Source organism: Myotis lucifugus, unplaced genomic scaffold (genome assembly GCF_000147115.1).
Source record: "Myotis lucifugus unplaced genomic scaffold, Myoluc2.0 scaffold_12, whole genome shotgun sequence".
Classification (NCBI taxonomy): domain Eukaryota; kingdom Metazoa; phylum Chordata; class Mammalia; order Chiroptera; family Vespertilionidae; genus Myotis; species Myotis lucifugus.
In genome coordinates, this window is record NW_005871060.1 from 430868 (window position 1) to 456101 (window position 25234).

At 37.8% G+C, this 25234-nt stretch overlaps 1 protein-coding gene and 1 non-coding gene across 3 annotated transcripts in view; one reads left to right on the top strand and one right to left on the bottom strand.

Moving 5' to 3' along the window:
* Positions 1 to 25234, bottom strand: part of CNOT6L (CCR4-NOT transcription complex subunit 6 like) — an 80903-nt gene that overhangs the window by 46928 nt on the left and 8741 nt on the right. For both annotated transcript variants that reach the window (XM_023750311.1, XM_023750312.1), the window contains one exon: positions 8444 to 8533. In XM_023750311.1, coding sequence (XP_023606079.1) covers positions 8444 to 8533 — 90 coding nt within the window. The remainder of the gene's footprint in view (positions 1 to 8443; positions 8534 to 25234) is intronic.
* LOC111825056 lies at positions 20580 to 20686 on the top strand. The gene has a single exon (XR_002828171.1). It is a non-coding gene; the product is annotated as a U6 spliceosomal RNA (small nuclear RNA).

The window sequence follows — 25234 nt, forward strand, 5'->3', positions numbered from 1 at the left end:
ATTAGAGAGATCATATGGTATTTATCATTCTCCGACTTATTTCACATAGTATAATGTCCCTAAGGTCCACCCATGTTGTTGCAAATGATAAGATTTCATTCTTTTTATGACTAATGTTCCATTGTGTGCATATACCAGTACATATACCGTAATTTACTTATCTATGCATCCATTCATAGACACTTAGGCTGTTTCCATACCTTGGTTGTTATAAATGCTCCAATGGACATAAAAATGCAGATATCTTTCTGAGTTACTGTTTTCATTTTCATTGGATAAATACTCAAAAGTGGAATTACTGGAACATATGGTAATTCTACTTTCCATAGTGGTTCCACCAAAATACACAAGAGTTCCCTTTTACAAAGTCTATACATTTTTCTAGATATAATATTATGTCATCTGTAAATTGTGACAGTTTCTTCCTTTCCAACTTGGATGCCTTTTATTTCTTTTTCTTGCCTACCTGTTCTGGCTCAGACTTCCAGTACTACACTGCATGGAAGTGGTGAGATTGAGTACCCTTGACTTGTATAATGTTAGCTGTGGCTTGTCATTTATGACCTTTATTATATTGAAGTGCATCCCCTCTATACCCACTTTAAGAGTTTTTAGCATAAAATACATGTTGAATTTTGTCAAATGCTTTCCTGCATCTATTAAGATGATCATTTGATTTTTATCTTTCATTTTGTTAATGTGGATGGTGAACCATCTTTACACGTCTGGGATAAAGCCTACTTAACCATGATATATGATCTTTTAATGTATTGTTGAATTCCATTTGTTAACATTTAGTTGAGGACTGTTGCATCTCTGCTCATCAAGAATATTGGCCTGGCCCAGCCGGCGTGGCTCAGTGGTTGAGCATCGACCTATGAACCAGGAGGTTACGGTTCGAGTCCCGGTCAAGACACATGCCCGGCTTGCGGGTTCAATCCCCAGTGGGGGGTGTGCAGGAGGCAACCGACCAATCATTCTCTCTCATCATTGATGTTTCTCTCTCTTTCTCCCTCTCCCTTCCTCTCTAGAATGAAATCAATAAAAGCATATTTTTTAAAAAAAGAATATTGGCCTGTAATTTTCTCGTCTTGCGGCATCCTTGTCTGGTTTTGGTATTAGGGGAATGCTGACAGCATAAAGTAAGTTTGGAAGAGTTCCCTCCTCTTCTATTATTTGGAAGAGTTTGAGAAAGAATGATGTTAAATCTCGTTTGAATATTTGGTAGAATTCAATAGGGACACTGTCTAGTCCAGTGATGGCAAACCTTTTGAGCTCGGTGTGTCAGCATTTTGAAAAACCCTAACTTAACTCTGGTGCCGTGTCACATATAGAAATTTTTTGATATTTGCAACCATAGTAAAACAAAGATTTATATTTTTGATATTTATTTATATATTTAAAGGCCATTTAACAAAGAAAAATCAACCAAAAAAATGAGTTCGTGTGTCACTTCTGACACACGTGTCATAGGTTTGCCATCACTGGTCTAGTCCTGAACTTCTGTTTGTTGGAAGGTTTTTGAGATTTTCTATTTCATCGTAATTCAGATTTGATGGGTTGTGTATTTCTGGGAATTTATCTGTTTCTTCTAGGTTGTCCAATTTGTTGGTACATAATTGTTCACAGTATTTTCTTATGATCCTTTAATGTAATTATTGTTAGATACGTACTTATTGCCATTTTCTTAATTGTTTACCAGCTATTTTTATAGTTCCTCTCTATTCCTTTCTTCTTCGGCAATGTGGGTAAATTAATGTTGCTGATGGCAACAACGCTAGCAGAGCCCAAGAGAGAGAGATCTCACAGTGGTCAGAAGCACTGGATGTGGTTTGTCCATACTAGGGGTGTCACCTGAGTCTGGAAGGGCTGACAGAACCTACATGCTAAAATTAAACAGGGAGCGGGGGTGGAGGACGGGAGAGGGCTGGAAGAGGTTAATGGGGGGGAAAGGAGGACCTACGTAATACTTTCAATAATAAAGATTAAAATAAATAACAATAAATAAAACTAAACTGGGCAACTGTCTGCTAAAATTGAGATTTTAAAAAAATCAAGAGTCTCCTAACATAATATTCCAAATATCCAGGGTACAACTGAAAATCACTGGTCATACCAAACACCAGGAAAAATGTACATAAGAAAAGACTAACAAATGCCAACAGAGATCATTCAGATGTTGAAATTATCTGACAGAGATTTTAGAGCAGCCATCATAAAGCTGTTTCAGAAAATAATGATAAATTCTCTTGAAATAAATGCAAGAAGAAAAAAAAAGCAGAAAACCCCAGCAAAGAAGCATAAGTGACATTTTTTTTTAAAAGACCAAATTGGGTTCTCAGAAGCTATCTGATGACAGGGGCAGAGATCAGGGCGATGCAGTCACAAAATAATAAACACTAAGCATTTGAGAAGCTCAGAGCAAAGCTTGCAACAGATTCTTTCCTGAGCCTTCCGGAGGGAACCAATCCTCTTGACACCTTGGATCTTGAACATCAGGTCCCCGGAACCAGGAGAATTTTAAGTGTTATTTATAAAAGAAACAATGCTTTGGCACGAAGCCTTGACATCTGGGTCATCGGCCTCATTACTAAAACCTGGGTTTTTGGACAATCGTGTCTTGGGTGGCCAGACCATGGCCAAGATCAAAGGCCACATTGGTGGCCAGAAAGAGAAAGGACACACCCCATATGCTATGCCTCCAATTCACGACCCTTCCAAGGTCCTAGATACCCTAGTATGTAGTGCTTTACTTCTGTTTGCCTAAAAATTAAAGTGTCATTTAAAGTGAAAATGAATAAATAAATAGGACCCAAATGAAATTATTGAACTGAAAAAATACAATAACCTAACAAATCTCACAGAAGGGCACAATAATAAAGATTTAAAAAGATAAAATGAGGGAATTTAAGAATCAACAGAATTTGTTCAACATAAATAAAAAGAAAATAAACTGGTGCGGGGGGAGGAGTGAGCTTGAGGGACCTGTGGGACTACTACAAAAGCTCTAAGATTCATATCATCGTAGTGCAGAAAAAGGAGAGAAAGAAGATAAATTTCAACAGTATTCTTAAGAGATAATGACTAAAAATTCCCAAATTTAGTAAATGACATATAGCTACAAATTCAAGAAGGTAAGCAAACTTTAAGCGGAATAAACTCAAACAAATCACACCAAGACACATTATACTAGTAATTAAACTGATGAAAACTAAAGACAAAGACTCTCAAAAACATCAAAGAGAAATGACACATTGCCTGTAAAGAAACAATGTGTTTCTTTTCTGAAAACTTGTTAGCCAGAGAAACTGGCACAACATTTTTCAAGTGCTGAAAGAAAAGAAGCATCAACTGTGAATTCTGTATTAAATGAAACTATCCTTAAGAAATCAAGGAGGCGCCCCCCTTCCCATCAAGCACAGGCCATTTTTCATCACTCTGCAGGGACCTGAAAAGCCAAAGAAGTGCGAGAGCTTAAAAACAAAACAAAACAACAACAACAACAAAAATACACAACAACCTTGTGATTCAGTGCAGACTACTGGATACCTAGACAGAGAAGGAATCCATCAAATACCATGAATAACCAAGGTAGCAAGACAGTTCAAAAATAAAACAAAAAATCTCCAGTAAACAAACTTAAGGACATGGTAATATGTGACGGAAATGACATAGAATTCAAGATTGCAGTTCTGAAAACACTCAACAAGATGCAAGAAAATACAGACAGGCAATTTAATGGGCTCAGAAAACAAATCAACAAACAAAATAAGTACTTTAACAAAGAAATTGAAACTCAAAGTAAGAAGAACATAATGGTGAAAGTTTCAAATAACCAGAAAGATGAAACAAATGAAAATATACCCTCAATATATATAATTAAAAGGTTGTAAGAGCTACAATAATAACCAAATCTACAATAAAAGGGAGATATTTTAACATAGCTCTATCAATAATGAATAAAAACAAAGTAATCATTAAATATTTATAATGCATTCAAGCAATTAAACTAATATGTAAAGACTGCAGCACCAAACAACTATAGAATGCACATTCTTTTTAAGTGCATACTTAACATTTACGAAAATTAAGTATGTGCTGGGTAATAAATAATATATTTTTAAAATTTAAATTATAATCACTCAGTGTATGTTCTCTGATCACAATGGAATTAAGCTAGAAGTCAATGACAAAGAAAACTAGAACAACTTCCCTGGAAATAAAGAAACTTCTAAATGACTCACCAAAGAAGAAATGATGAGAGATATTAGAAAATAATGCTGAACTAAATGATAATGAAAATAATACAAATTAAAATTTGTGGGATGCAGCTAAAAGCCATGTTTAGAGAGATATTTATAAATAACTCCTTTGGGGGAAAAAAATTCTAAAATTAATTATTTAGTATTAGAAAGTTTAAAAAGGAACAGCAAATGGAACCCAAAGAAAGCAAAAGGAGGAAATAAAGATAAAGAAAATTCTGATACTAAAAAAATATAACAGAATTAACAAAGCCAAAAATTGGTGGGTTTTTTTCCCAAAGAAAGTATTGATAAGTCTCCAGGCAAGACTATGCATGAAGTAAATAGAGGCAACACAAGTAACTAATATCTGGAATGAAAAAGAGATTATCACTATATGTCAAAAGACTTTAAAAGATCATAAAAACATATTCTGAACAACTATATATCCATAAATTGGAAGATTTAGATAAAAATGGAAAAATTACCAAAAAATATAACTTTCAGATATTGGTAGAGAGAGAAATGGAGAATCAAAGCAGTACTATAGTTATTAAAGAAATTAAATCAGTAGTTGAAAACTTCCTACAAAGAAAGACCTGGCTCGGATGTATTCTAAAAAACATTTAAGAAAGAAAGAACACCCACCTTAGATAAATTCTTCCAAATAATAGAAAATGAGACAATCCCTCTCAATAAATGTTATGAGGCCAAATAATCTTAATAACAAAAACTTGACAAGGTTACTGAAGAAAGGAAAATTACTGGCCAATTTCACTCAAACCCACATGCTAAACATCCTAAGTAAAGTATTAATAAACTGAATATAGGGATATATAACAATGATAATATATTATAAAGTACTTGTGTTTATTCCAAGAATACAAAGGTGGTATAACATGAAAAACAAGCAATGCATTTGCCAAATTAATGAAGAACAAAAGTTATATGCTCATCTCAATAGAGAAAATGCATTTGATAAAATGCAATATTTATTCATATTAAAAAATAAAACACTCTCCTAGGAAACTAGAAATAGAAAACTTCCTTAACCTGATAAAAGTTATGTATATGAAAACTACAATGAACATCATAGTTAGTCATGAATTATTAAAAGTTAACAAATTATTAAATTATACATGGATGCTCATTTTCACTTTTAGTTAGCATTTTACTGGTGGTGGTAGCAAGTACAATGAGGCAAGGAAAAGAAATAAAAGACATAAGAATTAGAAAGAGTAATAAAAGTGTCATTACTTGCAAATGGTACTATTATATAAATTGAAACAAAAATACATTAGTATTAAAAAGAGTTTAGCAAAGTGCTGAATTTGTACTTACCAAAGGCATTTAGAAAGTGCTCAGCAAGGTGGCTGAATACCAATAAATATACAAAACTCAAATTGTATTTCTGTATCAGCAATAATCATTAAGACCTATTTTCAAAAAGACTATTCATAAGAGCAACAAAAGTCAATAACTAGAATAAATGTAATAAAAAATACACAAGACCACTCACTGCACACAAACCTAAATCTCAATATTGAGAGAAATTAGAGAAGGCACAATAAATAAAAGAATATTCTGGATTGATAGAAGACCCAGTGTGGCAAAAATGCCAATTCTTTCCAAAGTAATATATAAATTCAATATATTCTCAATAAAAATCCTTATATTTTTTGGGAGAGAAGAAATTTGAAAAGCCCTTTCTAAAAATTTTAATGAAAAATCAAGGTAAAAGCAGCATGGGGCAAAACTAGCCAAGACTAGAATCAAATCAAGGGGGAAGACTTACTCTACTGAATCTTAAGATGTTTTTCCATATTAAGACACTGTCACAAGGGCTAATGGAAGAGAATACAGAATCTAGAAACACACTCATACATACATTAATGATATATGACAAAAATGGCACTAAAAACAGTAATGAAAGGACAGTTTTTTCAATAAATACCTCAGGGTCAATTTAATTTACATATGAAAAAGTTATAAAAATTGACTCTTGTATTATACAAACTTCAATGCCAGAAATATTATAGCTCCTACTGTTACAAGTAAGAAATGTAGTTTTTGGATAATAACTTGGGGGAATACATTCATGAGCCTGAGGTAGGAAAAAATTCTTAAAGAGGACACAAAGGCAGTACCTTAATAGAAAAGATCAACAAATTTAAGTATGTTATAATTTTTTCTGTTCATCAAAAGATAAAGAGAGTGAAAAACCAAACAACACCATGGGAGAAGGCATCTGCAACATAAAGACGAACAAATAGCTTATATCTAAAACATATGAAAAACTTGAAAATTATACCCACAGACAAACCACACACATCCCATATTGCTGGGTCATAGACATGAGAGATATTTAATTTTAAAGCTAGAAGAAAACAGCATACACATAATACGTATACAGCCAAATACTCTTAAACTTTTACTAAAAATACCTCTCTAATAAGTTTCTGTCTCTCCTATCAAAACTTTTAGTCTTTATAGCCAAACATCCTATATAATGAAAGGCTAATATACAAATCAACCAAACGGTGGAAGGACTGGTCACTATGACACGCACTGACCACCAGGGGGCAGACGCTCAATGCAGAAGCTGCCCCCTGGTAGTCAGTGTGCTCCCACAGGGGGAATGCCACTCAGCCAGAAGCCAGGATCATGGCTGGTGAGCACAGCAGCAGTGGTGGGAGCCTCTCCTGCCTCCACAGCAGTGCTAAGGATATCCGTCAGTCAGACATCCCCTGAGGGCTCCAGGACTGCGAGAGGGCGCAGGCTGGGCTGAGGGACCCCACTCCCGCTCGAGTGGACGAATTTCATGCACCAGGCCTCTAGTTATTTAGTTATTAATCAGGTTTTACCTTATTGTAAATCTATTTTAAAAAATTTTGTATGTAAGTGTCCTCTATCATGGAGAGAATTTCCAAAAGTACAGTGGGGCCTTGACTTACGAGTTTAATTCATTCCGTGATGGAGCTCGTAACTCAACTTACTCGTATGTCAAATCAACAGTGAACGAGTGAAACATGTGATGCTGAGCTGATGTTGTGGCATTCACTGTGACGTTCGCTGCGCCAACTAGCGGTGGGGTATCTGAAGCTGGCTCATAACCCGAATTTTAGCTCACAACTCAAAGCAAAAAATTGGCCGAGAGACGGCTCTTATCTTGAAAAACTCGTTAGTCGGGACACTCGTAAGTCAAGGCCCCACTGTATAGCCAAATATTGTGACAATGGCCTCTTTGCTGAAATCTAGATTTCTCTAGCTATTTCAGGATTCTATATTTTAGAAAAGCATTATTTTTAAAAAATCTGAATTTAGTAGCATTTCTATACGTACCCATATTTTGAGTCTTAAGCAAAAAAAAGTCAAATACTTAATAGCCTTCTTATTAAAAATAACTTCCATTTGGAATATATTATCTGACTATTATAAATCTGGTGTTCTTAATTAAAATCCTGCTAGTAAAATTTTCACAAATGTGTAGAGAATCAAACCAGTCACATCTCATTCATGAAAAATGTGCACAATGTGTTAGTTCTACACAATCTGCATCAAATTCAAACTGGTAATTATGTATCTTTTGTGATTAAAAGCAAGACAATCTTGGGTTCATGGCTCTGTCATTAATTAGCTGTTTACTTGGGTAAATTGCTTTATTCTTTGAATCTCAGAATTTGCCTATAAAACCAGTAAAAATTCCTACCTCCTAGGTTCTTAGAAAGATTAAAAGAGATAATGTAACTACAGCTCCTTACATATTGTTTGGTAAACAGAAACCAATCAGTATAAGAAAAGAACAATGTCCCACTACCCTGGGATTCACTATTGGCAGAAATTCCAAACATATAAGGGCTTATAAAAAAAATGATCAGATGTACCCAGGCTGGTGTGGCTCAGTTGGTTGGAGCTTTGTCCTGTGCCCTGAAGGCTCAGATGGTTGGAGTGCTGTCCTGTGCACTGAAAGGCTGTGGGTTCAATCCCTGGTTAGGGCACATACCCTGCCAGTTGGATAAGCAACCAATCAATGTTTCTCTCTCACATCAGTGTTTCTCTCTCTCTTCCCCCCTCCTTTTCCATAAGTCAATAAAAGCATATCCTCAAGTGAGGATTTTTTAAAAAACGGTCTGATGCTCTTAAGCAACATATTAGTCGATGGTAATATCTGTAGAGTTTACTGCTTTGTCATTAATAGTTACCTGCAAGATTGTCAAGCATGAAGTTCAGTAGCTTTCGGGTTCCATCTGGGTCCTGGTATAAATTGAGAATATCCTGTGATAAAGGATTGCCTAAAGCAGAAGACAAAAATACAATCTGTAAGACATATAACAGTAAGACCAGACAAATGTACACAATAAAAAAAAATTATTTTGATAGTGAATTTTACTATACTTAATCTAAACATAAATGTAAAGAAATGTGAATGTAAAGAAACACTCTCTTTGTTAAGATATTCAAAAAGAAAAACTTCAAGTTATTTCTTTCCATATTTCACTATTTATATTTCACTATTTATATCCCCTATAATTTGTTTGTCAAAATCACATGTATACAAAGACACATAGCATATAAATATTAATCTTAGTAAATTCTGAAATAATACCACAACTTGGAACTTGAAGTAACCCTTATAGGTTCTACCTTTATCTTTAAAGACAATATTTTAACTGAGAAACAAAAAAAGCCTGGTATGAGAAAGAATGAGTGATATGAAAAAGAGGGAGGCCCTAGCTGGTTTGGCTAAGTGGATAGAGCATCAGCCTGCAGATTGAAGGGTCTCGGGTTCGATTCCAGTCAAGGGCACATACCTCGGTTGCAGGCTCTCGGCCTTGGAGGCAACCAATGGATGTGTCTCTCTCACACTGGTGTTTCTCTCTGTCTCTCCTTCTCCCTTCTACTCTCTCTAAAAATCAATAGGAAAAAATATCCTCAGCTAAGGATTAAAAAAAAAAAAAGGGAGGGTCATCCTAGTTGGAATATTTGTATTATATATGAGAAAAGAAAAGACATTTCATGTGGAAAAAAAAAAACTATTACCAAGATGAGTTAGTAAACTGTGAGAGGAAGTAATTTTTTTATGATACTGATCAGGGATATCTGAGTACTAGGAGTACAGGTTTATCAAATACCAAAAAACAAGCTATTGTTAACAGACTCTATATTCTCTTAAGAAATACTAGTAAAGGAGATATTTGTTAAGATAAACATGCAAGAGCAGCCTTGTAAACAGATTTGAAAAAACAAAAAACATAGAAATTCCAGAAATGAAGGTTTACCTATTAAACAAACAAAATCTTCAATGCAACACCCACCCAGCAATTTGGCTAAAATTAAAAAATATTAACTACCAAAGTGTTAGAAAGAAATGTGGAGTACTTGGAACTCTCATAAATTGCTGGTGGAAGTGTAAAATTACTCTACAAAAGCCTTGGTTTCCAAAATCCTTAAAAGTAGGAAAAGGAACTGTTCTGGGATGACAAAAATGCTGTATCTTGAGCTAGGCCAGTGATGGCGAACCTTTTCAGCTCGGTGTGTCAGCATTTTGAAAAACCCTAACTTAACTCTGGTGCCGTGTCACATATAGAAATTTTTTGATATTTGCAACCATAGTAAAACAAAGATTGATATTTTTGATATTTATTTTATATATTTAAAGGCCATTTAACAAAGAAAAATCAACCAAAAAAATGAGTTCGCGTGCCACCTCTGACACGCGTGTCATAGGTTCGCCATCACTGAGCTAGGCAGTGGTTTGATGCAGGCTCAATCTCCAGTAGGGGGCATGCAGGAGGCAGCCAATCAATGATTCTCTCTCATCATTGATGTTTCTATCTCTCTCTCCTTTTCCCTTCCTCTCTGAAATCAATAAAAATATATATATTTTTTAAAGACTGAAGAAAAGTTTTGCCTTTTCTTGCAGGGGAAGGGGGAATGTAATGTCTCTTTAACAGTCCTACCGACAAAGAAAATAATTTACCAGAATATGATAAATTAGGATTTTACCAAAACTTAACCAACCTGGGGTAAGAGAAATACCCTATACTCCAGGTCCCTGTATCCTAATGTGGGTGAGGGTAAAACCAGCTCAGGCTCACTAAAAGACAGACCTAATCATAAATCTACAGGACTCTGTCTCAAGTAACTGCAAACCTTGGACCCTATTTAAAGAGTCTCTGGGAAAACCCAAAGACAACAGAGAATAAAAGCAAGGACACTAGAGAAAATTTTTGATTCTAATGTACAACTACTACAATAAATAGTAAGCACAGCCTAACTCCTAGCCAGAAAGAGAGTTTAAAGAGAGAAGTTAAAAGAGGCAATATTTGGGGGTAGGGGGGCTACAAACTTTCAAAAGCTTGTTAAAAAAAAAAAAAAGAATCAACAGATACATGAAGCACAATGTATACAAAGAAGTTTATGAAAGGATTTCATTTTTCATCTTACTATAAACTAGAGAATGCCCATAGCAAGCAGAAGACTTTAACATCAGATAGGGCAGTGGTCAGCAAACTGCGGCCCCTTGAGTGTGGCTCTTCCACAAAATACTACGTGCGGGCGCGCCCGTACAGTGCGATTGAAACTTCGTGGCCACACTCAAGGGGCCAAAGAGCCGCATGTGGCTTGCAAGCCGCAGTTTGCCGACCACTGAGATAGGGGGAAAGGACCAATTACTTCAAAGAACACATGAGAATGGCAACAAAATTCATTAGCAACAATGGAAGCTAGAATATAGAGAATATCTCCAAAGGTTGCATGACAGTATTCGATACTTCAGCATTCCTCTACTAACACTGTCAACCAACTTGATCTGGATACAGCTGTGATTAGTAATCCTATATAATAAAAGGCTAATATGCAAATAGACTGAACAGCAGAACAACGCAACAACCGGATGCTATGACGTGTGCTGACCACCAGGGGGCATGTGCAGAATATGGTGAGCGTTGGCCACGGTAGGATGGTGGAGCAGGTGAGTGCGAGCACCAGGCCAAGGCTGGGCGCCGGTCACTGTCATCGGGGCAAGCCTCTGGTGGTTACTGAAAATTCTCTGCTCCCGCATGCCACAGTCCCGCCCGGTGCTTGCACCTGCTGCTGGCACCAGCCCCGCTCGCACCCGCTGCTGGCGCCGGACCCGCTGCTTGCACCCACTGCCAGCGCCAGCCACACTCGCACCTGCTGCCGGTGCCCGGCGCTGGTCCCAATTTACCTGGTGCCATCAGCAGGTGTGAGTGGCAGCTGCCGGCCCTGATCGCCCCTGAGGGCTTCTCCACCTTCCCTTGCTTCTGAGGGGTGATCGGGGCAGCAGCCACCACTAGTACCCACTGACAGCACCAGCCCCGCTCACACCTGCTGCTGGTGCCGACCCCAATCGCGCCGTGCCGTTAGCGGGAGCAAGTGGGGTGTCACCATCAGTGCATGGGAGCTGTGGCAGCGGGAGCAGGACTGCCAGCAGACAGGGGACTGGGGGCTGTGGTGGAAGGGGCCAGGCGGGGGCATAGAGAATGGGCCAAGACCCGCCTCTGTGCCTACTGCAGCCTCGTGGCCCACAGTTCCTTTCAAGGTGCACGAATTCGTGCACTGGGCCCCTAGTTATTAATAACAGAAAAGGAGCAAAGGGAAGGCCAGACATTATAGACATGCTTCCTGCAAAACATTGGGGGAAGTGGACTGGACAAAGGGAAGATGCCCAGTAAAGTTGGAGTGACAGGGAAGATACTTGCCTATCAATCACATCTGGGAACAGAGGTAGTTGGCCAGAATGGGCACGGCCACTGCAAGGCATGAAGATTTGGGATTATGGGAAGATATTAATTCCATGAACAAAGAAACTCACCCTCTTCTGCCTTTGGCACATTGTGCTTGACTTCTGGCTTGTGGGGCTCTTTCACTCTGCTCCTTAGCATTTGCCCACATGCGATGAACTAATGACTACAGCTAGCCTGATGCTGAACTGGACACAGCGCCAACATGGAAAGGAAACTATGGATACTGGCTTTGCTTCTAAGCCTTACTGAAAACCCAGCTATACTTTTTCTATAACTGGACAAAGGAAAATGGGACTTTCGAAGGAAACACAGGGATTTAATTCCACACAAATAAAAATCACTCATTCTCCCATCCAAGTCTCAGAAAATTCTTTTTCTCGGGATATTGTAAAAACTCTACCCCCCAGGAGTACCCAGTGGGGAAGAAGACCCCCCACTTCGTCCAATATCTACTCATAAACAGAAAAATACACATTCTTTTCAGCTGTACATGAACATTCGCCTGAGAGACCATATTTTGAGTCATAAACAAGCTACTAGTATACTATATTTAAAAGAAATAAAATAATACAAAGCATACTATTAGGTCATAACAAAATAATACTAGTAAAAATTATCAGAATCAACTATTTTGGAACTCTGGAAATTAACCAAATAATAATCCAGAAAGCATTTACTCAGGAGAAAAGACACAATATAGATAAGAGCAGCAATTTGTGGAGTTTTAACTTCTCTTGGTCCCTTCGTTGCCAAGGCAGCCTGGAAACCACAAGAGCAACCAAAACTGAATTGGAGCCTTTCAAAGCCTCATTCCCCCAAACCAACCATTATCTGACCTAAGTGGTGGTTCCCTGACTCTTGCCTAGTGCTAAAAAAAGACTTCTACCTGGAGGGGAGAGAAAGGTTTTGGGAGCATGTTTGAGAAACCATTACTAGAAAATGTTTTAACTTTGTGGCTGCCTGAGGTCATGGAAACAACTGAAGCAAACAATAAGCTACCCAAAACAATTAAAAGGAGAAGTTTGGGAATAAGATGTCAATAGGAGTCTTGCAAAGCACTGACATATCCTGGGAAGCCTAGAAGGCCATATGTTTATGGTGCACTAGGCACATACTTAGAAACAACTAAAAATAGCCTAAGCTCTCACCTCTGTCTGACCTTCTAGCTATGCAAAAGTATAAAGTGAAGGCTAAGGCAGAGTTATAAACTTCCTGGCTGAGTAATGAAAGCGTGTCCCAACACACATAGGGCCACTAGGCCAAGACAGAACAGATTTATTGGTTTCAGGCATTCAAGGAAATCTCTGATCACCAAAAACTGAATAAAGACTTCAATGGTGATACACGATAAAAAATATGGACTTCAAAGTATTAGTTATAAGATCACTAAAGTGACAAACAACAAAGTAGCAACAACAAACAACCCTGGGAAGGAAAGAGATTCTGATTCAGAGTTGCCATATTACTTAAAATGTCCAGTTCTTAACAAAAAAATTAGAAAGCATGGAAAGAAGCAAGAGAGTATGTCCCATTCACAGAAGAAAAGAGCAATCAATGTAAATTGTCCCCAAGGAAAATAAAAACCCTAGCCAGGACTTACTAAAAAAGACTTTTAAAATCCACTATTTTAATGTGTTCAAAGAACTACAGAAAATTATGACTAAAAATTTAAAAGTATGAAATGTCTCACCAAATTGAGAATATTAAAATAGAAATTAAAACAAAATAAAATTTATGATGTTAAAAAGTACAATAGAAGGGCTCAAGAACAGTACTAGGTTAAAAAAAAAAGATCTGTGAACTTTAAGATGGGTCAGTTGATGTTATACAGTCTGAGGAACAGAAAGAAAAAAGAATGAAGAAAAATGAACAGAGCTCAGAGATCTATCAGACAATATTAAATGTACCAATATAAACATAATGGGAGTCCCAGAGAGGAAGAAAGAAAAGTACAGAAAAAACATTTTTGAGTAAATAGTGATCAAAAGCATCCCAAATTTGATGAAAACATTATACACATCCAAAAAGCTGAGCAAACTCCAAGCAAGTTAAAGTGAAAGAGATCCACTCCTAGACAAACTGTAATAAAACTGTGGGACATAACAGACAAAAAGACCCTTCAAAGCAATGGGAAAGTAGTGACTCATGTACAGATCCTCAATAAGATTAATAGCAGATTTCTCATCAAAACCATAGAGGCCAAAAGACAGTAGAATGACATATTAAAAGTGCTGAAAGAAGAATAAAAACTGTCCATCAAGAATTCTATGTATAGTAAAAATAGCCTTCAAAAAATAAAAAAGAAATTAAGACATTTTCAGATAAACAAAAATTGAGTGACTAGCAGACCAGCCCTACAAGAAATACTACAGGGATTCCTTCAGGCTGAAATAAAAGGACACTGAACAGTAACTTGAATCAATACGAAAAAATAAAAGAGAACTAGTAAAATAACTACATAGGTGCATATAAATGTAATTTTTGTTTTTAATTCTTTTTGTTCCTATCCTATATAATAAAGAGGAAATATGTAAATTGACCATCATTCCATCACAAAGATGGCGGCAGCCACAGCGGAGGTGGGGGTTTCCGTAACACAGGATGGCTGCACCCACAGTGGAGGCCGAGTTCCTGTAACGAGCCTTAACCCTTAACGAGCAATCAGCAGGGACCTGAGGCTGCGCGCGCCCTCCCCCCCACATGGGGCTTGACAGGAAACCTCAGGTTGCACCCCCACCCTGGCACCAGGCCAGGGGACCTGAGGTTACGCCCCCCACCCGGCAGGGCTTGACGGGGGACCTCAGGCTGTGCCCCCAGCCCGGCGCCAGGCCAGGGGACCTGAGGCTGTGCCCCCCGCCTGGTGGGGCTTGACAAGAGTGGGACCGGCCGGGTCTGGATCTAGCCCAATGGGGGTGGGGCCGGCTGGGTCTGGGTCTTGCATGATTTCGAGGTGCTTGTGGGTGGATGGGGACTTGACTCTGGGTCCCATGGTGCGCCCCAGACTCTGACAGGAGGTCATATACATTTTACTAATTTCTTCCATCTCTGACACTTCTATTATAGAGAAAGGGCAAATAGCAATATTAAAATATTTCCTCTAATTAATCGCCTTTTAATGTGCACGCATTTCATGCACCGGGCTACTAGTCTCATATAAGAGACAACTGCATACAGCAATAATTATAAATTTATAATTACGGGCACAAAATGTATAAATGAAAATATTTATGAAATAACAGCATAAATGAGAGTGAATGGAGCTTTAGATACAAAGTTTTTTTAAAATTTAATGTAATCCAAATTAGATTACTATAAATTAATATGTTGACTGTAATCTTCAGGGTAACCACTAAGAAAACAACTCAAAATAACAGAACAAAAGAAACAAGGGAAGTAAATCAGTACACTGGAAAATATCCATTTAACAAGAAGGCATTAATTGAGGAACAAAAAGGACATAAGGCACATAGAAAATAAATAGCAAAATGACAGACATAAATTCTACCTTATCAGCAAATACATTAAAAGTGAATTAAACGCTGATTAAAAACAGATTAGCAGAATGAATAATAAAACATAAAATTTATGACATACTATACATTCAAAGGCACAAATAGGTAGAAAGTAAAAGAACAGAAAAAGGTATATAAACAGTAAAGGCACAAATAGGTAGCAAGTAAAAGAACAAGCTGAAGTGGCTATTCTAGAAGAAAGGATAACCTCAATGTCCTGTATCAGTGAAAATAAATTAAATTAGTAGTTAAAAACATTTTAACAAAGAAAATTCATGCCCATATAGTTTTATTGGAAAATTCAACTGATCATTTTAAAACACAATAATAATACAAACATTATGCAAATTATTCCAGAAAATGAAAGTATTAATAACACTTTCCAACCCATTTTATGAGTTCAAGCAGTATCCTGAAATCAAGCCAGACAAAGACATTGTAAGAAAAACATTACAGAAAAATGTCTCATGGTCATAAATGTAAAAATCCTCAAGAAAATATTAGCAAATCAAATCCAACAATATATTAAACAGAGAATACGTAATGACCAAGTAGTATTTAAAATGGGAATAGAAGGTTGGTTTAATATTTGAAAATCTATCAATGTAATTCAGCATATAAACAGACTGAAAAAGAAAAGTCATCTCAACACTTAAAAAGTATTTGACTAAATTTAACTTGCATAAATAATAAAAATTCTCAGCAAATGTGAAGTAGAAATTTATTTAACCTGAAAAAGCATATACCAAAAAAAATGGCAGATGATATCATTAATGGTGAAAGATTGAGTGCTTTCCTTCTAAAATAGAGCATAAGGCAAGTATGTGTACTGTCATCACTTCTACTTAATATTGCCCTAGCCAATGAGGTAAGGCAAGAAATGAAAAGAATGCATATCAGAATAAAAAGTAATGAAATGAACTCCATTCAGACTAAAACTTAAGCTCCTAGAAGTAATAAACTTTATAATGTTGCTAGAGACAGGGTCAATATGTTTAAAAACCAATGGCATTTTAATTCTATATAATATCAATTGGAAATTTAAAAACCTGTATCACTTACAATAGCATCAAAAATATCAAGTAAGTTAGCCTACCCAGTTTGGCTCATTGGTCCGGTCAAGGGCATATGCCGGGATTGATCCCCAGTAGGGGGGTTGTGCAGGAGGCAACAGATCAATGATTCTCTCTCATCACTGATGTTTCTATCTCCCTCTCCCTTCCTCTCTGAAATCAATAAAAAGATATTACAATATATATATATCAATTAAGTATAATTTGCAAGATCTACATGCTGAAAACTACAAAACATTAAAGAAATAAAGAAGACCTGCATAAATGGAGCAATATACTGTACTCACATATTGGAAGATGCAATATTAAGTCTCAAAATTAAGATACTGAATCTCCCCAAAATAATTTACATATTCAACACAATCCCAATAAAAATTCCAGCAGGATATTTTGCAGAAATCATATGCTGATTTAAGAAAAATCAAAACTTATTTCTGTCTGGCCAGTGTGGCTCACTGGTTGAGTATTGACCTATGAACCAGGAGATCAAGGTTCGATTCCCCATCAGGGTGCAAGCCCTGGTCAATCCCAGGAGGGGGCATGCAGGAGGCAGCTGAGCAATGATTACTAGTGTGTATATGTATGTGTGTGTGTGTGTGTGTGTATATATATATATATATATATGTGTGTGTGTATATATATACATATATATGTGTATATATATATACACACATATATACATATATATATACACACATATATATACACACACATATATACACACACACACATATATATATATATATATATATATATATATATAAACTTATTTGTTCAAATGTTTATAGTGCCTTTATTTCTAATCACTCATAACTGGAAACAACTCAAATGTCCTTCAACTTGTAAACAGATAAATATTTGTGGGGCATCCACACAATAAAACACTATTCAGCAATAGAAATTAACTACCGATATATGTAACAACATGGATAAACTTCCAATGCATTATGCTAAAGGAAAGAATCCAGACTCAAAAGACTATATACTGCCGAAACGGGTTTGGCTCCCTGGATAGAGCATCGGCCTGCGGACTGAAAGGTCCCAGGTTCGATTCCGGTCAAGGGCATGTACCTGGGTTGTGGGCACATTCCCAGTAGGAGATGTGCAGGAGGCAGCTAATCGATGTTTCTCTCTCATCGATATTTCTAACTCTCTATCTCTCCCCCTTCCTCTCTGTAAAAAATCAATAAAATATATTTTTTTTAAAAAAGACTATATACTGTATGACATTCTGGAAAAGTAGCTGCCAAGAGCTGATTAGGGAAATGACTTCAAAGAACATAAATAAATTTTGAGGGGTGATAGAACAGTTCTATTTCTCAACTGTGGTGATAGTTATAAAACTGCATATGTCTGTCAATTTCACCAAAGGGGTGAATTTAACTATATATAAATTATAGCTCAGTGAAATGGTTGCTAAAATTTTATTATTTTCAAAAATATATTCAATGTAAAATTTCAAAAATCATCCCTTAAGAGTCTAGAAATAAAATGTATAATTTCCAAACCAAGGGAAGAAAGTATATAAATTGAGAAACAAGAGAAAAAACCCACCCTATTTTTAGAAAGGCAAAAAAGGAGAAAAAAAATCACAAAGAGTAGAATCAAAAAGTAGGACAGTAACAACACAAAAATATAAATAATTACAATATAGGTAAGGCAACTGGTCTGAGCCCACATATTAAAAACAAAATAAAGTCAGACTGGGTTAAAAACAAAGTCCAGCTACATGCTATTTGTAAGAGGTACACCTAAGCATAAGTACACAGAAAGGTAGAAGGTAAACAGATGAGAAAAGATATATTAGACAAACATTAACAAACATTTGCATAGCTATAATATTTACATAGATTACAAGATGAAAAGCCTAATAAGGGGAAAAGAGGTTCATTACCTAATATCAGTTTTAATTCATCAGAAGGTACAGCAATATATACAACTAGAAGCCCAGGGCACGAAATCACGCAGCCCTGCACGACCTGACCCCCTCCTCCCCTGAGCCACTGCCACTAGCATTTGTTTTGCTGTGTGGGCACCTGGGGGGGGGGGGGGCCTCGCAAGCTCATTTGTGCCTGGCTGGTCCCCATGCTTCTCTCCCCAGTGTTGAGTGTCTGAGCCATTGGTTGTTCCAAACCATTTGGCTCTTTCCCTTAAGTAACAGCTTTTACCTTCTGCCTCAATTCCTCTCCCAGCTTGTGCACTTCCCCCACACGCCGCCTCCCTCCCGCTGTAGGCCACGTGCACCCCTGCCCCTCCCTCCCCCCCCCCCGCCGCCCCCCGTGGCAGGAGAGCACCCCTGCTCACACGTGGGGACCCGTGCTGCACTCCCCACCCCCGCCCGCGTGGCACCCATCCCCTGCGCTCTCTTCTCTGTGCTGCCAATGGAGAGCCAGCTAGGCTACCAGCTACAAAGGGACTTCCCCAAATCCTGGAGTCCCGCCCCACGGGGTCGGTGCCCCGGAATTCCCCAGATGCATCTCCTGGTCAAGTCCCTGTCGGCGCCCACAGGGATGCAGCATCAAGTCCCTGCCCACCCGAGCACCACGAGAGGCCTTTTATGATATAGATATGCAGCAATATATACTAGTACATATAGTTGGTACACTTAACCCTTTGCACTCCGCTGTCCCCTCTCAGGGGACATCGGAATTCTAGCATATCACTCGGATGTCCCCTCTCAGGGAACATTGCAGTTTATTAGTGATTACGGGGAATTGAGTTATTTCAACGCAACTTTTTGAGACATGCATGTTTCCCTGAAGTTTTATCTTGAAATGGCACAAGAAATTAAATCAAAATATTGTAAAATTACTAAGATATATACAAAAAATGTCAGCGGGTTTTGTGTCGGATTAAACAATAAACTGCATATTCCCGATGTGGGACAAAGAAAACGGGACTGCATTGTGTGTTCTAACAGGAAAACACCTGGTGGCAGGCGTCAAACCACTTATTACTGTCAAACATGCACTAATCAGCCTGCAATGCATATTTGGGAGTGTTACAAAACTTATCATACTGTACAAAATTATAAACAATAAAATATTGGTTTTTTTGCAAATATACATTCCTCGATGTCACCCAATTCATATAAGTCCAATATCATTATAATACGTCACTTGGTTCCAAAATTATACTAAATAATACGAGGGTCTGTAAATGCACGTTTCCGCCGCAAAGTAGCGTCGAGTAGCTGGTAGCCAATGTCCAGAATGGTTCGGAGTGCAAAGGGTTAAAATAACCGCAAAGGATACAAAGCAAAAACTAGACTTAACACTTGGAGTGCGGGTGAATTTCCCGCCAAAATATAAGATGGCTCTGTCTTTTGGTTTTGTTCCATCCACCAAAAGGGTGGATTACAAACAAATATTTGGTAATACGCAGTTACAATCGGCCCGAGTTTACACGTTTCCCGCACTCCACCGCAAATCTATATGAACCGAGTTAAAGACGGCTCCCGCGGAGTACGCGCAATTCACGCGAGCCGACTTAACTCGTTTCCCGCACTCCAAGTTTACATAGGGAAATGAACAAATCCATATTTTAATGGAAACTTTAGCATAAATATCTTAATTATTACAAAGGAACACTGTCATAATTTTCTGAAGATACAGAAAATCAGATCATACAACTAACAAATTTGATCTAATGGGAAAATATTTAGACCTGTGCTCAACAGTGAGAGAAACAATATATTTAAATATATATTTTTTTGGTGCTCGGTGAGCACCAAAGCCCCACCGAGGCAAGTCTTGCTCCATAAGGGTGTCCTGCACAGCAACTCTCCTACTGTAGTCGTAGCTGGTCCTCACAGCCAATTAATTGGCCTGGAGGTCAATTCCTCTCAGTGACACAAACAGCAATCAAGGCTCAACTACAACAAGACTGTACACACAGCCCACAAAGGGGCGCACCTAGTAAATTACCTACAAAAATTGATCACATACTAGCCATAAAGCAATAATCAACAAATGTCAAAGCACTGTGCTCACTCTGGCAGCACATATACTAAAATTGGAACGATACAGGGAAGATTAGCATGGCCCCTGTGCAAAGATGACACGCAAATTAGTGAAGCGTTCCGTATTTAAAAAAAAAAAGTCAAAGAACTGGTTCAGGCTACCTTAACTGCCTGTAATGCAATTAAGCTTAAAGCTAACGATAAAAAAAGCTAAATTAAAAATCACACATGAATGGATATTTTAAATAACTGATAAATTAAAGAAGCTATAACTTATATTTAAAAAATTAGGTAAAACTACTAAATATAAACCTGAATAAACCACATATCCAACTTAAAAGCGAGAAAACAATATAATAAATTCAGACAAAGCAAAATAAAAACAGAAATAAACCAATTTTTAAAAAATAAAAGCCTAGAGGAGAACCAAGATGGCGGCGTAGGCAAACGCCTATACTCGCTGCCTCCCACAACCACATCAAAATTACAACTAAAATACACAACCACCATCATCCAGAACTGCCAGAAAGCTGGCTGAATGGGAAGTACTACAACTAGAGAAGTAAAGAAGAAAGCATACTGAGACTGGTAGGAGGTGTGGAGGCACAGAAGGGGATGGTCCGGCACCCATGTGTGCTGCTTTTTTAATTGGTAAGGAGATCGCCTCTGCAGAGGCCACACAGAGAAGCAAGGGGTCCCAGCCCCACACCAGACACCCAGCCCAGGGTCCCAGAGCTGGGAAGAGAAGTCCCTATGGGCAATAAGAACTACAGGCTGTAAAAAGCAGTACGGATTGGGGCTGAGTTACATATAGGCTGCTGGAGACCCAGCTGCTCCTCTTAAAAGGCCGACACCATGAAATGAATTTAAAAGCTCCGGCTTCATCTGAGCTCCAGTGCTGGGCGAGGCTCTGGGGGACCCGACACATGAGGAGAAACTGAACTGTCTGGCATCAGGGTAGGAACTCGGGGGAGGCTTTCTTCCAGAGGGAGGTGCTCCCAGGGCTGACTGGCAGCCATTTCTGTTTGCTTCACCCTGGTGATTCCCTGAGACCCCGCCCCACCCAATTTACAACCCCACCCAAGTTGTGGGCAACTGTTTTTGCATATAAATGGCCTGTCCTTTCTCAGGCTAAAATCTTTCAAACAAGCTGCAGCTGGGTCAGGGATCCCAAAACCTATCAATAAAGGGCCCAAGACCGGCAACAGCACCACCTTGCCTTGCTTCACAGCTGGGCTTCGTCTGGGCACTTCCAAACCCCATACAAAGAGGAAGAATCTGCTCCTGCTGGGTGGCCCCAGCCAGTGGCTGACTTTGCACCTCCCTGGAGACCCAAGAGCCAGTGGTCAGTGTGAGACTATACCAGATTACAACTCTTCACATCCATAAGCAACACACTCAAGAGGCAGACTCAGTGAGCACCAAAGCCCCACCGAGGCAAGTCTTGCTCCATAAGGGTGTCTCCTGCACAGCAACTCTCCTACTGTAATCGTAGCTGGTCCTCACAGCCAATTAATTGGCCTGGAGGTCAATTCCTCCCAGTGACACAAACAGCAATCAAGGCTCAACTACAACAGGACTGTACACACAGCCCACAAAGGGGTGCACCTAGAGTGTCCACATCAGGTGACTGGGGAGAATAAACCACTGGGCCCTATACTGGGCACATACTACACAGGTCCACTCTATCAACTCAAGGAGACTTAGCAGCTCTACCCAATACATAAAAACAAACACAGGGAAGCAGCCAAAATGCGGAGACAAAAAAACATGTCACCAATTAAAGAAATGGAAGAAAGCAAACTATCAGATAGAGAGTTCAAAACCATGGTTATAAGGTTACTCAAGAATCTTTTAGAAACCTCCAAAGGACTTAGTGAGGCTTTCAAGGATCTTAGTGAGAATGTCAAAAAAAAAAAAAGGAAAAGGACCAGTGAGAAATTAAGCATACACTGACTGAAATAAAGAATAATATAATGGGATTCAACAGTAGACTAGAGGATCCCAAGAATCAAATCAATGCTTTGAAATATGAGGAAGCAAAAAATACCCAATCAGAAGAGCAAAAAGAAAAAAGAATCCAAAAATATGAAGACAGTGTAAGGAGCCTCTGGGACACTTCAAGCATACCAACATTCATACTATGAGGGTGCCAGAAAAAGAGAAAGAGCAAGATATTTAAAACCTATTTGAAGAAATAATGACAGAAAAGTTCCCCTGCCAGGTGAAAGAAATAGACTCACAAGTCCAGGAAGCACAGAGAATCCCAAACAAGAGGAATCCAAAGAGGACCATACCAAGACACATCATAATTAAAATCCCAAGGGCAAAAGACAAAGAGAGAATCTTTTTTTTTTTTAATATATTTTATTGATTTTTTTACAGAGAGAAAGGGAGAGAGATAGAGAGTCAGAAACATCGATGAGAGAGAAACATCGATCAGCTGCCTCCTGCACATCCCCCACTGGGGATGTGCCCGCAACCCAGGTACATGCCCTTGACCGGAATCGAACCTGGGACCCCTCAGTCCGGAGGCCGATGCTCTATCCACTGAGCCAAACCGGTTTCGGCCAAAGAGAGAATCTTAAAAGCAGCAAGAGAAAAGCAATTAGTTACCTACAAGTGAGTGCTGTCAGCTGATTTCTCAACAGGAACTACGTAGGCCAGAAAGGAGTGGAAAGTGATGAATAGCAAGAAACTACAACCAAAATTACTCTACCCAGCAAAGCTATCATTTAGAATTGAAGGTCAGATAAAGAGCTTCACAGATAAGGAAAAGCTAAAGGAGTTCATCACCACCAAACCAGTATTATATGAAATGCTGAAGGGTATTCTTTAAGAAGAGGAAGAAGAAGAAACAGGTAAAGATAAAAAATATGAACTACAAAGTGGCAATAAATACATATATATCAACAATTGCATCTAGAAATCAAACAAATAAAAAATCTGATGAACAGAATAAACTGGTGAATGAAATAGAATCAAGGGCATGGAAATGGAACAGACTGACGATTCTCAGAGGAAAGGGGATATGGCGGGGTGCTGGAATATGCATGTATGCATTACCTATGGACACAGACAACAGGGTCGCGAGGGCCTGGGGTGGGGTGGGAGGGAGGTATGAGGGGGGAAAGAGGGATCTCTGTAATAATCTCAACAATAAAGATTAATTTTTAAAAAGATAATAAAATAAAAGCCAACAATGAGTAACTGGAAAAAACAACATAACTGACAAGCCCCTGAGGAGAGTCTCAGAAAAATAAAAGGCACAAATAATTAATCTTAAAAATGAAGAGGGGGGTAATACAGCTATAAATAGAACAGTCTAAAACTATATGAAGAAAATATATGAACATTTTAATGCAAGTAAGTTTGAAAACTTAAAAAGCTGACAAATTCCAATAGTACAGATACAGTGCAACAAAATTTACTCATTAGCAATTAGAAAACCTCAATAGTTCTTTTAACTGCAAATCCTAGTAAATGAGAATAATATAATTATCTCAATAGATGAAGTAAAGCATTTAATAAAATTCAACACTTGACTAAAGATTAGCAAAGCAGAAATAAAAGAAAATTTCTGAAACTAAAAAAAATTTTTTTATCAAAAATACTGAGCAAATATTGTTTTTTGGTTTTTGTTTTTCAATCCTCACTGGAGTATATTTTTCCATTGATTTTTAGAGAGAGTGGAAGAGAGATGGAAAGACAGAAACATCGATGTGAGAGAAACACATTGGCTGGTTGCCTCCTGCACAAGCCCTGACCAGGGCCCAGGGGCAGGGGAGGAGCCTGCAACCAAGGTACATGCCCTTAACTGGAATCAAACCTGAGATCCTTAGGTCCCAGGCTGATGCTCTATCCACTGAGCCAAACCAGCTAGGGCCAGAGCAAATATTCTTAATGGAAAAACATTAAAAGCATTTCCTTTAAAGTTTGGAATAGAAGCATGCCCAATTTAATGCTTCTATTCAATACTGTACTAAACACCTTAGTTAGTACATTAAAATAAGAAAAAGGTTATTATATATATATTTATATAACATATAAATGTATAATATTATGTTATATGTATTTATATATATATGTATATATATAATAACTTAAAAGGAAAAAACAAAACTATCGCTATTAGGAGATGAAATTATTACCTGCATACAAAACCCAAAAGAACTTGCAAACAAGTTTTTAGAAAGAATGAGAATATAATCAAAAGGCTTACTATAAAATCAATTTTTCAAAAAAATTGTATCTGTATACCACAAGAGTAAATAAGTAGGAAAAGAAACTTTTAAAATAAAAAGACATGGTTTATAATTAGAAAAAAAAAACTTATAAAGTACCTAGAATCAGCCAACAAAAGATGTGCTCGACCAGTGTGCAGAAAGTTATAAAATTTTATTCAAAGACATTAAGATCTAAATAAATGTAGAGAATGCACAAATTCATGGATAATTAAGATGTAAATTCTTCCTAAATTAACAGACATTCAATGCAATTCCAAAGTCACAACAGCTTTTATGAAAGGTAACAAGTTGTTTCTTATGTATGAGGAAGATCCAAGACAACCAAACTGCCAATGTATGAGGAAGATCCAAGACAACCAAACTGCCAAGATAATCTATATAAATAAAAATTTAAATGTTCATTTGTTCAAAATCTTAAATCTCCGAAAGTT